At 47.2% G+C, this 15,000-nt stretch overlaps 1 protein-coding gene across 3 annotated transcripts in view; it reads left to right on the top strand.

The window, feature by feature from the left end:
* LOC110519557 (protein sidekick-1) overlaps positions 1–15,000 on the top strand; it is a 134,539-nt gene that overhangs the window by 112,563 nt on the left and 6,976 nt on the right. For all 3 annotated transcript variants that reach the window (XM_036972688.1, XM_036972689.1, XM_036972690.1), the window contains 8 exons: positions 1–22; positions 606–721; positions 2,666–2,852; positions 3,967–4,104; positions 7,231–7,392; positions 12,465–12,590; positions 12,786–12,950; positions 14,792–14,929. The exon at positions 1–22 is cut by the window's left edge and continues 80 nt beyond it. In XM_036972688.1, coding sequence (XP_036828583.1) covers positions 1–22; positions 606–721; positions 2,666–2,852; positions 3,967–4,104; positions 7,231–7,392; positions 12,465–12,590; positions 12,786–12,950; positions 14,792–14,929 — 1,054 coding nt within the window. The remainder of the gene's footprint in view (positions 23–605; positions 722–2,665; positions 2,853–3,966; positions 4,105–7,230; positions 7,393–12,464; positions 12,591–12,785; positions 12,951–14,791; positions 14,930–15,000) is intronic.

Here is a 15,000-nt window from a genome sequence, read left to right on the forward strand (position 1 = left end):
ACTGTATCAGTTGGAGAAGCAGGTACACACTACACACACACACACACACACACACTCACTGGCACACACACTACACACACACACACACACACACGCACACTGACACACACACTCACACACATACACACACTCATACACACACACACACTCACTGGCACACACACACACACACACACAGATATTAATAAAAGCATAGTCCTGTGGTCTCTCACACCGTGTGTGTGTGTGTGAGTGAGTGTGTGAGTGTGTGTGTGTGAACAGAGTCAAAGCTCGTTGCTAAGGGGGTGAGAGGTGAGGAAGATGATGAAACTCTGTGATATGCCATGGTATCTGGCCTTAAGCTGTGTGTGTGTGTGTGTGTGTGTGTGTGTGTGTGTGTGTGTGTGTGTGTGTGTGTGTGTGTGTGTGTGTGTGTGTGTGTGTGTGTGTGTGGCCTTAGGTCTCAGACTGGTGTGGGTTTGATATCAATTAGAACACCTAGGGCACTTCCTTATTATTACTGATTACCTTCTAGCACACACTGGAACACACACTCTGTCTCTCTCTGTCCCCTCTCGGTCTCTCTGTCTCTCTCTCTCCCTCTAACTGTGTGTATCTCTCTCCAGCTCCCTCCTTGCCACCCCAATCTATCAGAGTGGTGCCTGTCTCTCCTACTGTACTGGAGGTGACCTGGGACCTCCCACCCCTACACACACAGAATGGACTCATCCAGGGTTACAAGGTGACACCCATACACACACACACACACACACACATAACATCCTACACACATACACACACCGACATCATACACACACACACCGACATCATACACACACACACCGACATCATACACACACACACCGACATCATACACACACACACCGACATCACACACACACACCGACATCATACACACACACACCGACATCATACACACACACACCGACATCATACACACACACACACCGACATCATACACACACATTTAGAATAAAAAGGAGTTAAAGTCGTATTTTCCGAGGGGAGGAGTAAAAGACGGTGGATTCAGATCCCTGCAGAATCCTGATTAGAGGAGAGGAAACGAGGGAATAACTAATGCTCCTTGTTTGAAGAAGAGAGAAAGGATGAGAAGAGAGGGAAGATGAGAGGGAAGAGGAGGATGAAGTGGGTGAAAGTAAGAGAAGGGGAGATATGGAGAGGAGAGGGAGAAGGAGAGGGAGAAGGAGAGGAGAAGGAGAGGGAGAAGGAGAGAGATGGAGAGGAGAGGGAGAAGGAGAGGGAGAAGGAGAGAGATGGAGAGGAGAGGGAGAAGGGGAGAGATGGAGAGGAGAGTGAGAAGGGGAGAGGTGGAGAGGGAGAAGGAGAGGGAGAAGGGGAGAGATGGAGAGGAGAGGGAGAAGGGGAGAGATGGAGAGGGAGAAGGAGAGGGAGAGATGGAGAGGAGAGGGAGAAGGGGCGAGATGGAGAGGAGAGGGAGAAGGGGCGAGATGGAGAGGGAGAAGGAGAGGGAGAAGGGGAGAGATGGAGAGGAGAGGGAGAAGGGGAGAGATGGAGAGGAGAGGGAGAAGGGGAGAGATGGAGAGGAGAGGGAGAAGGGGAGAGATGGAGAGGGAGAAGGAGAGGGAGAAGGGGCGAGATGGAGAGGAGAGGGAGAAGGGGAGAGATGGAGAGGGAGAAGGGAGAGATGGAGAGGAGAGGGAGAAGGGGAGAGATAGAGAAGGAGAGGGAGAAGGGGAGAGATGGAGAGGAGAGGGAGAAGGGGAGAGATGGAGAGGAGAGGGAGAAGGGGAGAGATAGAGAAGGAGAGGGAGAAGGGGAGAGATGGAGAGAAGAGGGAGAAGGGGAGAGGTGGAGAGGAGAGGGAGAAGGGGAGAGATGGAGAGGAGAGAGAGAAGGGGAGAGATGGAAAGGAGAGGGAGAAGGGGAGAGATGGAGAGGAGAGGGAGAAGGGGAGAGATGGAGAGGAGAGAGAGAAGGGGAGAGATTGAGAGGAGAGGGAGAAGGGGAGAGATGGAGAGGAGAGAGAGATGGTGGAGAGATGGAGAGAGAAGAGGAGAGATGGAGAGGAGAGAGAGAAGGGGAGAGATGGAGAGGAGAGAGATGGAGAGATGGAGAGGAGAGAGAGCAGGGGAGAGATGGAGAGGAGAGAGAGAAGGGGAGAGATGGAGAGGAGAGAGAGAAGGTAGAGAGATGGAGAGGAGAGAGAGAAGGGGAGAGATGGAGAGGAGAGAGAGAGAGAAGGGGAGAGATGGAGAGGAGAGAGAGCAGGGGAGAGATGGAGAGGAGAGAGAGAAGGGGAGAGATGGAGAGGAGAGAGAGAAGGTAGAGAGATGGAGAGGAGAGAGAGAAGGGGAGAGATGGAGAGGAGAGAGAGAGAGAAGGGGAGAGATGGAGAGGAGAGAGAGAAGGGGAGAGATGGAGAGGAGAGGGAGAAGGTAGAGATGTTAGAGAATACATCACAACATCATTCTGATGGGTACATCAGGTCATGTTGTTATAGAGAATACATCACAACATCATTCTGATGGGTACATCAGGTCAACACATCAGAAGTCAAGTCAACAGCAGAATATTGAGCATGTGTACCCTTCAGGGTACAAGGGTTATGAGTCCGAAAGGAACCATTGTCTCAGTAGAAAATGGGTCTCACTTCACTTCCTGTGTGCAACTTCTTCTTGATCAGATCCACTACTGGCAGGGGGACAGACAGAACGAGACAGAGAAGGTGACGGTGGTGTTTGTTCCTGACACGCGTGTTCGTCTGGTCAACCTCACGTGTTACACGTCCTACCTCGTCACGCTGTCTGCCTTCAACGTGGCTGGAGACGGCCCGCCCAGCGAACCCCGGGGCGCCAAGACCCTACAGGCTGGTAGGTTCCCTAACCTCTAACCCCTAACCTCTAACCCCGGGAGGCCAAGACCCTACAGGCCGGTAGGTTCCCTAACCTCTAACCCCTAACCTCTAACCCCGGGGCGCCAAGACCCTACAGGCCGGTAGGTTCCCTAACCTCTAACCCCTAACCTCTAACCCCGGGGTGCCAAGACCCTACAGGCTGGTAGGTTCCCTAACCTCTAACCCCTAACCTCTAACCCCTAACCCCTAACCTCTAACCCCGGGGCGCCAAGACCCTACAGGCTGGTAGGTTCCCTAACCTCTAACCCCTAACCTCTAACCCCTAACCTCTAACCCCTAACCTCTAACCCATACCCTCTAACCCCGGGGTGCCAAGACCCTACAGGCTGGTAGGTTCCCTAACCTCTAACCCCTAACCTCTAACCCCTAACCCCTAACCTCTAACCCCGGGGCGCCAAGACCCTACAGGCTGGTAGGTTCCCTAACCTCTAACCCCTAACCTCTAACCCCTAACCTCTAACCCCGGGGCGCCAAGACCCTACAGGCAGGTAGGTTCCCTAACCTCTAACCCCGGGGCGCCAAGACCCTACAGGCTGGTAGGTTCCCTAACCTCTAACCCCTAACCTCTAACCCCGGGGCGCCAAGACCCTACAGGCCGGTAGGTTCCCTAACCTCTAACCCCTAACCTCTAACCCCGGGAGGCCAAGACCCTACAGGCCGGTAGGTTCCCTAACCTCTAACCCCTAACCTCTAACCCCGGGAGGCCAAGACTCTACAGGCTGGTAGGTTTCCTAACCTCTAACCCCTAACCACCCAGTTAACCCTGGGATGCGTATGTGTTAGACCTAGCTTCAAATATGATTTGAAATCGATGAAAAATCTATCTGGGCTTGATAATGATGGAGCCTGTTGTAATGGAAGGAATAGAAGAGCCCCCAGACTGTCTAAAGCTGTGAGTTTACACACACATCTAATAGTATCTGATCCCAGGTCTGCTCTGTCTAAAGCAGATACTGATAGTTTACACACACATCTAATAGTATCTGATCCCAGGTCTGTGTTATTAAAGTAGAACAATTAGATGGTATGTAATGTAATGATGACCTGTGTAACCTCTCCCCCCTCCCCAGCCCCCAGCCAGCCTAGTTTCCTGTCGTTTTCGGAGGTGACAGGATGGAGTGTCAACGTCTCCTGGGGGGCGCCCAGCGCTTCTAACGGGGTAGTGGAGGGGTACAGGGTGGTCTACCAACCCACACAGCCTGTTCAGGGTAACTAACACACACACACCTAACAACACACACACACCTAACACACACTCACACGCCTAACAACACACACACACACACCTAGCAACACACACACACCTAACAACACACATAGCCTGTACAGGGTAACTAACAAACACACACCTAACAACACACACACACCTAACACACACTCACACGCCTAACAACACACACACACACACACCAAGCAACACACACACCTAACACACACTCACACGCCTACCAACACACACACACCTAGCAACACACACACACACACCTAGCAACAAACACACACCTAACAACACACACACACCTAACACACACTCACACGCCTAACAACACACACACACACACCTAGCAACACACACACACCTAACAACACACATAGCCTGTACAGGGTAACTAACACACACACACCTAACAACACACACACACCTAACACACACTCACACGCCTAACAACACACACACACACACACCAAGCAACACACACACCTAACACACACACACACACCTAGCAACAAACACACACCTAACAACACACACACACACCTAGCAACACACACACACCTAAAAACACACACACACACTCACACGCCTAACAACACACACACACACACACACGGCTAGCAACACACACACACCTAACAACACACACACACCTAACAACACACTAACATACCTAACAACACACACACACCTAACAACACACACACACCTAACAACACACTCACACACCTAACAACACACACACACCTAACAACACACACACACCTAACAACACACTCACACACCTAACAACACACACACACACCTAACAACACACACACACACCTAACAACACACACACACACCTAACAACACACACACACCTAACAACACACACACACACCTAACAACACACACACACACCTAACAACACACACACACACCTAACAACACACACACACACCTAACAACACACACACACACCTAACAACACACACACACACCTAACAACACACTCACACACCTAACAACACACACACACACCTAGCAACACACACACCAGTTTCTGCGTCTGTCTTGACTTGATGGTAAAGAGGAAAATGTTGCTGACAAACAAAACAAGTTGTTTAATGGTGTTTAGTGGTGTTTAGTGGTGTTTAGTGGTGTTTAGTGGTGTTTAATGGTGTTTAGTGGTGTTTAGTGGTGTTTAGTGGTGTTTAATGGTGTTTAGTGGTGTTTAGTGGTGTTTAATGGTGTTTGTTGGTGTATAATGGTGTTTAATGGTGTTTAATTGTGTTTAATGGTGTTTAATGGTGTTTAGTGGTGTTTAGTGGTGTTTGGTGGTGTTTAATGGTGTTTAATGGTGTTGAGTGGTGTTTAATGGTGTTTAATGGTGTTTAATGGTGTTGAGTGGTGTTTAGTGGTGTTTAATGGTGTTTAGTGGTGTTTAGTGGTGTTTAGTGGTGTTTAGTGGTGTTTATTGGTGTTTAATGGTGTATAGTGGTGTTTAATGGTGTTTAATGGTGTTTGTTGGTGTATAATGGTGTTTAATGGTGTTTAATTGTGTTTAATGGTGTTTAATGGTGTTTAGTGGTGTTTAATGGTGTTTAATGGTGTTTAATTGTGTTTAGTGGTGTTTAGTGGTGTTTAGTGGCGTTTAATGGCGTTTAGTGGTGTTTAGTGGTGTTTAGTGGTGTTTAGTGGTGTTTAGTGGTGTTTAATGGTGTTTAATTGTGTTTAGTGGTGTTTAGTGGTGTTTAGTGGCGTTTAATGGCGTTTAGTGGTGTTTAGTGGTGTTTAGTGGTGTTTAGTGGTGTTTAGTGGTGTTTAATGGTGTTTAATGGTGTTTAATGGTGTTTATTGGTGTTTAATGGTGTATAGTGGTGTTTAATGGTGTTTAATGGTGTTTGTTGGTGTATAATGGTGTTTAATGGTGTTTAATTGTGTTTAATGGTGTTTAATGGTGTTTAGTGGGGTTTAGTGGTGTTTGGTGGTGTTTAATGGTGTTTAATGGTGTTGAGTGGTGTTTAATGGTGTTTAATGGTGTTTAGTGGTGTTTAGTGGTGTTTGGTGGTGTTTAATGGTGTTTAATGGTGTTTAGTGGTGTTTAATGGTGTTTAATGGTGTTTAGTGGTGTTTAGTGGTGTTTGGTGGTGTTTAATGGTGTTTAATGGTGTTTAATGGTGTTTAATGGTGTTTATTGGTGTTTAATGGTGTTTAATGGTGATTAATGGTGTTTAGTGGTGTTTAATGGTGTTTAATGGTGTTTATTGGTGTTTAATGGTGTTTATTGGTGTTTAATGGTGTTTATTGGTGTTTAATAATGTGTTTAGTGGTGTTTATTGGTGTATAATGGTGTTTAATGGTGTTTAATGGTGTTTAATGGTGCTTAATGGTGTTTAGTGGTGTTTAATGGTGTTTAATGGTGATTAATGGTGTTTAGTGGTGTTTAATGGTGTTTAATGGTGATTAATGGTGTTTAGGGGTGTTTAATGGTGTTTAATGGTGATTAATGGTGTTTAGTGGTGATTAATGGTGTTTAGTGGTGTTTAGTGGTGTTTAATGGTGATTAATGGTGTTTAATGGTGTTTAGTGGTGTTTAATGGTGATTAATGGTGTTTAGTGGTGTTTAGTGGTGTTTAGTGGTGATTAGTGGTGTTTAGTGGTGTTTAATGGTGTTTAGTGGTGTTTAATGGTGATTAATGGTGTTTAGTGGTGTTTAATGGTGATTACTGGTGTTTAGTGGTGTTTAGTGGTGTTTAATGGTGTTTAGTGGTGTTTAATGGTGTTTAGTGGTGTTTAATGGTGATTAATGGTGTTTAGTGGTGATTAATGGTGATTAATGGTGTTTAATGGTGTTTAGTGGTGTTTAATGGTGTTTAGTGGTGTTTAATGGTGTTTAATGGTGTTTAGTGGTGTTTAATGGTGATTAATGGTGTTTAATGGTGTTTAGTGGTGTTTAGTGGTGTTTAATGGTGTTTAATGGTGTTTAATGGTGATTAATGGTGTTTTTTGGTGTTTAATGGTGTTTATTGGTGTTTAATGGTGTTTGTATATCTATACATGTTTTAATGAGTGTTTGTGCATGCGTGCGTGCGTGTGTGTGTGTGTGTGTGTGTGTGTGTGTGTGTGTGTCTAGGTGTGAGTCGGGTGGTGACGGTGGAGGTGAAGGGTAGCTGGCAGCGTTGGTTGAAGGTCAGAGACCTGACTAAAGGAGTAATCTACAGGTTCAGTGTCCAGGCCAGAACAGTCAGCTACGGACCTGCTGCCCACTGTAACGTCACCTCACAGCCTCTACAGGGTAAGGAGAGGGGGGGGGGGTTAGGTGTGTGTATGGTGTGTGAGGTGTGTGTGTGAGGTGTGTGTGAGGTGTGTGTGAGAGGTGTGTGTGTATAGTGTGTGAGGTGTGTGTGAGGTGTGTGAGGTGTGTGTGTGTTGTGTGTGAGGTGAGTGTGTGAGGTGTGTGTGAGGTGTGTGTGAGAGGTATGTGTGTATAGTGTGAGAGTGTGTGTGTGTAGTGTGTGAGGTGTGTGTGAGAGGTGTGTGTGTACATTGTGTGAGGTGTGTGTGTGTGTTGTGTGTGAGGTGTATTTGTAGTGTGTGAGATGTGTGTGTGAGGTGTGTGTAGTGTGTGAGGTGTGTGAGGTGTGTGAAGTGTGTGTAGTGTGTGAGGTGTGTGAGGTGTGTGAGATGTGTGTGAGGTGTGTGAGGTGTGTGAGTGTAGTGTGCGAGGTGTGTGAGTGTAGTGTATAGGTGTGGGAGTTGTGTGAAGTGTGTGAGGTGTGTGTAGTGTGTGAGAAGTGTGTTGTGTAGTGTGTGAGGTGTGTGTAGTGTGTATCAAATCAAACATGCGCCGAATACAACAAGTGTAGACTTTACCGTGAAATGCTGAATACAACAAGTGTAGACTTCACCGTGAAATGCTTTACTTACAAGCCCTTAACCAACGGTGCAGTTCAAGAAGAAGAAGTAGACTAGAATTAAAAGTACTAATAAAAAGTAACACAATAAGAATAACCAGGCTATATACATACCTACACAATGGAAGGCTATATACATACCTACACAATAACCAGGCTATATACATACCTACACAATGGAAGGCTATATACACACCTACACAATGGAAGGCTATATACATACCTACACAATAACCAGGCTATATACATACCTACACAATAACCAGGCTATATACATACCTACACAATGGAAGGCTATATACATACCTACACAATGGAAGGCTACATACAGGGGGCACCGGCACAGCGTCAGTGTGCGGGGGTACAGGTTAAAGGTAGGGGTGAAGTGACTCTGCATAGATAATAAACAGCAGGTAGCAGCAGTGTAGAAAAGGGGAGGAGTCAATGTAAATTGTCCGATGGCGATTTTATGAATTGTTCAGCAGTCTTATGGCATGGGGGTAGAAGCTGTTGAGGAGCCTTTTGGTCCTTGACTTGGCGCTCCGGTACCTTGTGTGACTGGAGTCTCTGACAATTTTTGGGGCCTTCCTCTGACACCACCTATTATATAGGTCCTGGATGGCAGGAAGCTTGGCCCCAGTGATGTACTGGGCCGTTCTCACTACCCTGTGTAGCGCCTTACGGTCAGATGCAGAGCAGTTGCCATACCAGGCGGTGATGCAACGGGTCAAGATGCTCTCGATGGTGCAGCTGTAGAACCTTTTGAGGATCTGGGGACCCATGCCAAATCTTTTTAGTCCAGGATCCAGTTGCAGAGGGAGGTGTTTAATCCCAGAGTCCTTAGCTTAGTGATGAGCTTCGTGGGCACTATGGTGTTGAACGCTGAGTTGTAGTCAATGAACAGCATTCTCACAGAGGTGTTCCTTTTGTCCAGGTGAGAAAGGGCAGTGTGGAGTGCATCTGTGGATCTGTTGGGGCGGAATGCGAATTGGATTGGGTCTAGGGTGTCCGGGAGGATGCTGTTGATGTGAGCCATGATCAGCCGTTCAAAGCACTTCATGGCTACCGACATGAGTCCCATGGGGCGGTAATCATTTAGGCAGGTTCCCTTCGCTTCCTTGGGCACAGGGACTGTGTTGGTCTGTTTGAAACATGTAGGCATTACAGACTCTGTCAGGGAAAAATGTCAGTGAAGACACTTGACAGTTGGTCAGCGCATGCTTTGAGTACAGGTCCTGGTAATCTGTCTGGCCCAGTATCTTTGTAAATGTTGACCTGTTTAAAGGTTTTGTTCACATCGACTACCGAAAGCATTATCACACAGTCATCCAGAACAGCTGGTGGTCTCGTGCATGCTTCAGTGTTGCTTGCCTTGAAGCAAGCATAAAAGGCATTTGGCTCGTCTGGTAGGCTCGCGTCAATGGGCAGGTCGCGTCAGGGTTTGTCTTTGTAGTCTGTAATAGTTTTCAAGCCCTGCCACATCTGACGAGCGTCAGAGCTGGTGTAGTAGGATTCAATCTTTATCCTGTATTGACGCTTTGCTTGTTTGATGGTTCGTCTGAGGGCATAGCGGGATTTTTTATAAGCGTCCGGATTAGTCTCCCGATCCTTGAAAGTTCTAGCCTTTATGTGGATGTTGCCTGTAATCCATGGCTTCTGGTTGGGATATGTACGTACAGTCACTGTGGGGACGACGTCATCAATGCATTTATTGATGAAGCCAATGACTGAGGTGGTATATTCCTCAATTGTAAACAGGATGCTTGTAAACAGGAATTAGGAGGATAGAATTATGGTCAGATTTGCTGAGCTTCTCTGTGTGTGGAGTAAAGGTGGCCAGCTCTATATTGTCCGTATCGTCGTTCAGCCACGTCTCGGTGAAACATAAGATGTTACAGTTTCTAACGTCCCGTTGGTAGGATCATTTTAATCGCAGACCATCAATTTTATTTTCCTATGATTGCACGTTGGCAAGAAGAATGGAAGGCAGTGGGAGTTTACTCGCTCGCCTCCGGATTCTCAGAAGGATCTGCTGCCTCTTTTCGCGGCATCTTTTCTTCACGCAAAAGGCGTGGATCTGGGCCTGTTCCAGTGAAAGGTGTGGATCTGGGCCTGTTCCAGTGAAAGGCGTGGATCTGGGCCTGTTCCAGTGAAAGGCGTGGATCTGGGCCTGTTCCAGTGAAAGGCGTGGATCTGGGCCTGTTCCAGTGAAAGGCGTGGATCTGGGCCTGTTCCAGTGAAAGGCGTGGATCTGGGCCTGTTCTAGTGAAAGGTGTGGATCTGGGCCTGTTCCGGTGAAAGGTTTGGATCTGGGCCTGTTCCAGTGAAAGGCGTGGATCTGGGCCTGTTCCAGTGAAAGGCGTGGATCTGGGCCTGTTCCGGTGAAAGGTGTGGATCTGGGCCTGTTCCCGTGAAAGGCGTGGATCTGGGCCTGTTCCCGTGAAAGGCGTGGATCTGGGCCTGTTCCAGTGAAAGGCGTGGACCTGGGCCTGTTCCCATGAAAGGCATGGATCTGGGCCTGTTCCAGTGAAAGGCGTGGATCTGGGCCTGTTCCAGTGAAAGGCGTGGATCTGGGCCTGTTCCAGTGAAAGCCGTGGATCTGGGCCTGTTCCAGTGAAAGGCGTGGATCTGGGCCTGTTCTAGTGAAAGGTGTGGATCTGGGCCTGTTCCGGTGAAAGGTGTGGATCTGGGCTTGTTCCAGTGAAAGGCGTGGATCTGGGCCTGTTCCAGTGAAAGGTGTGGATCTGGGCCTGTTCCGGTGAAAGGTGTGGATCTGGGCCTGTTCCAGTGAAAGGTGTGGATCTGGGCCTGTTCCAGTGAAAGGCGTGGATCTGGGCCTGTTCCAGTGAAAGCCGTGTATCTGGGCCTGTTCCACTGAAATGCATGGATCTGGGCCTGTTTCAGTGAAAGCCGTGGATCTGGGCCTGTTCCAGTGAAAGGTGTGGATCTGGGCCTGTTCCCAGTGAAAGGCGTGGATATGGGCCTGTTCCAGTGAAAGGCGTGGATCTGGGCCTGTTCCAGTGAAAGGCGTGGATCTGGGCCTGTTCCCAGTGAAAGGCGTGGATCTGGGCCTGTTCTAGTGAAAGGCGTGGATCTGGGCCTGTTCCAGTGAAAGGCGTGGATCTGGGCCTGTTCCAATGAAAGGCGTGGATCTGGGCCTGTTCCAGTGAAAGGTGTGGATCTGGGCCTGTTCCAGTGAAAGGTGTGGATCTGGGCCTGTTCCAGTGAAAGGTGTGGATCTGGGCCTGTTCCCAGTGAAAGGCGTGGATCTGGGCCTGTTCCGGTGAAAGCAGGATATCCTTCTCACGCGTTAAAGGAAAACGTTTATTCCAGTCCGCGGTGAGTAATCTCCTGATGTCCAGAAGGTATTTTCGGTGATAGGAGACGGTAGCAGCAACATTATGTACAAAAATAAGTTAAAAAATAAGTTACACAAAACGCAAATTTAAATAAAAAAAATAGTACAATTGGTTTGAGGCGGAGAAAAAAAAACGAATATAAAAAACCGTCAGCCATGTTCTTCGGCGCCATCTGATATCGCCATCTGTGGTGTGTGTGTATGTGAAGTGTGTGAGGTGTGTGTGTATGTGAAGTGTGTGAGGTGTGTGTGTATGTGAAGTGTGTGAGGTGTGTGTGTGTATGTGAAGTGTGTGAGGTGTGTGTGTATGTGAAGTGTGTGAGGTGTGTGTGTATGTGAAGTGTGTGAGGTGTGTGTGTATGTGAAGTGTGTGTGGTGTGTGTGTATGTGAAGTGTGTGTGGTGTGTGTGTATGTGAAGTGTGTGAGGTGTGTGTGTATGTGAAGTGTGTGAGGTGTGTGTGTATGTGAAGTGTGTGAGGTGTGTGTGTATGTGAAGTGTGTGAGGTGTGTGTGTATGTGAAGTGTGTGAGGTGTGTGTGTATGTGAAGTGTGTGAGGTGTGTGTGTATGTGAAGTGTGTGAGGTGTGTGTGTATGTGAAGTGTGTGAGGTGTGTGTGTATGTGAAGTGTGTGAGGTGTGTGTGTATGTGAAGTGTGTGAGGTGTGTGTGTGTATGTGAAGTGTGTGAGGTGTGTGTGTATGTGAAGTGTGTGAGGTGTGTGTGTATGTGAAGTGTGTGAGGTGTGTGTGTGTATGTGAAGTGTGTGAGGTGTGTGTGTATGTGAAGTGTGTGAGGTGTGTGTGTATGTGAAGTGTGTGAGGTGTGTGTGTATGTGAAGTGTGTGAGGTGTGTGTGTATGTGAAGTGTGTGAGGTGTGTGTGTATGTGAAGTGTGTGAGGTGTGTGTGTATGTGAAGTGTGTGAGGTGTGTGTGTATGTGAAGTGTGTGAGTAGTGTGTGTATGTGAAGTGTGTGTTAAGTGTGTTAGGTTTATGTGTGTTCAGCTCCAGACCTGCTATACACAACAACATCCCCAACATCTACAGGTCTCTGTGTTTTTATATGGTCTGAATGGCTCCTCCCTCTCTCCCCCAGGCACCCCTGGTTCGCCCATGGAGATGTCAGTCACCAAGTCCTCCTCGGCGCTGACCATTCATTGGTCGGAGGGAGACGCGGGGGCGGGACCTGTCATAGGTTACATCATCGAGGCTCGTCCCTCAGGTGAGCAAGCAAATGTGTGGCTGTGGTGTATGTGGTGTGTGTGTGTGTGTGTGTGTGTGTGGTGTCTCCTTCTCTCTTTCCTCTCCTATCTTTCCTATGATATTTACACTTCCTTTTTCATTCTCTCTCTACCCTCCTCTCTCCCTCTCACTCTTCCCCCCTCTCTCTCTTCCCCGTCTCTCTCTCGCTCTTCAGATGAAGGGATGTGGGACTCGTTTGTCAGGCTCCTCCCCCCCAGCAGTAGGTCAGTAACCGTGGAGATGGACCGTCTGAGGTCAGGGGTCGGATATGAGTTCCGTGTCATCGCTGTCAATCGCTACGGTTATGGGGAACCCAGCACGCCGTCCACCGCGCTCGCTGGTAAACACACACACACACACACACACACACACACGCACAGACACAGACACAGTAACACAGTTTCTGTGTTAACACTGTGCTGCCATCTAGTGTCAGACTGAAGCAGCTCCAGCTGTAACAGTATCAACAGCATCTTGTCTCCAGACTGGTTCTAAAGGCCTTCATAACAGTGATATGTCTCCAGACTGGTTATAAAGGCCTTCATAACAGTGATATATCGCCATCCTGTCACCAGACTGGTTATAAAGGCCTTCATAACGGTGATATGTCTTTCATCCTGTCTCCAGACTGGTTATAAAGGCCTTCATAACAGTGATATGTCACCAGACTGGTTATAAAGGCCTTCATAACAGTGATATGTCTCCAGACTGGTTATAAAGGCCTTCATAAAAGTGATATGTCTCCAGGCTGGTTATAAAGGCCTTCATAACAGTGATATGTCTCCATCCTGTCTCCAGACTGGTTATAAAGGCCTCCATAACAGTGATATGTCTCCAGACTGGTTATAAAGGCCTCCATAACAGTGATATGTCTCCAGACTGGTTATAAAGGCCTTCATAACAGTGATATGTCTCCAGACTGGTTATAAAGGCCTTCATAACAGTGATATGTCTCCAGACTGGTTATAAAGGCCTTCATAACAGTGATATGTTTCCAGACTGGTTATGAAGGCCTCAATAACAGTGATATGTCTCCAGACTGGTTATAAAGGCCTTCATAACAGTGACATGTCTCCAGACTGGTTATAAAGGCCGTCATAACAGTGATATGTCTCCAGACTGGTTATAAAGGCCTTCATAACAGTGATATGTCACCAGACTGGTTATAAAGGCCTTCATAACAGTGATATGTCTCCATCCTGTCTCCAGACTGGTTATAAAGGCCTCCATAACAGTGATATGTCTCCAGACTGGTTATAAAGGCCATCATAACAGTGATATGTCACCAGACTGGTTATAAAGGCCTTCATAACAGTGATATGTCTCCATCCTGTCTCCAGACTGGTTATAAAGGCCTTCATAACAGTGATATGTCTCCAGACTGGTTATAAAGGCCATCATAACAGTGATATGTCACCAGACTGGTTATAAAGGCCTTCATAACAGTGATATGTCTCCAGACTGGTTATAAAGGCCTTCATAACAGTGATATGTCTCCAGACTGGTTATAAAGGCCTTCATAACAATGATATGTCTCCAGACTGGTTATAAAGGCCTTCATAACAGTGATATGTCTCCAGACTGGTTATAAAGGCCTCCATAACAGTGATATGTCTCCCATCCTGTCTCCAGACTGGTTATAAAGGCCTTCATAACAGTGATATGTCTCCAGACTGGTTATAAAGGCCTTCATAACAATGATATGTCTCCAGACTGGGTGTAAAGAACTTCATAACAGTGATATGTCTCCCATCCTGTCTCCAGACTGGTTATAAAGGCCTTCATAACAGTGATATGTCTCCAGACTGGTTATAAAGGCCTTCATAACAGTGATATGTCTCCCATCCTCTCTCCAGACTGGTTATAAAGGCCACCATAACAGTGATATGTCTCCAGACTGGTTATAAAGGCCTTCATAACAGTGATATGTCTCCAGACTGGTTATAAAGGCCTTCATAACAGTGATATGTCTCCAGAATGGTTATAAAGGCCTTCATAACAGTGATATGTCTCCATACTTGTTATAAAGGCCTTCATAACAGTGATATGTCTCCAGACTGGTTATAAAGGCCTTCATAACAGTGATATGTCTCCAGACTGGTTATAAAGGCCTTCATAACAGTGATATGTCTCCAGACTGGATATAAATGCCTTCATAACAGTGATATGTCTTGTCCGTAGCTCTGTGGGACCGTCCCTTCTATGAGGAGTGGTGGTTCCTGTTGGTCCTGTCTCTGATTGGTCTGATCATGATCCTCATGTTGGTGTTCAGCCTCCTGCTGCACGGACACAACCACAAGTACAGGAGCTGCAGCACAGGTACACACACCTAATACACAGGTACACAGGTACACACACCTACACACCTAATACACAGGTACACACACCTA

Source organism: Oncorhynchus mykiss, unplaced genomic scaffold (assembly GCF_013265735.2).
Source record: "Oncorhynchus mykiss isolate Arlee unplaced genomic scaffold, USDA_OmykA_1.1 un_scaffold_189, whole genome shotgun sequence".
Lineage (NCBI taxonomy): Eukaryota > Metazoa > Chordata > Actinopteri > Salmoniformes > Salmonidae > Oncorhynchus > Oncorhynchus mykiss.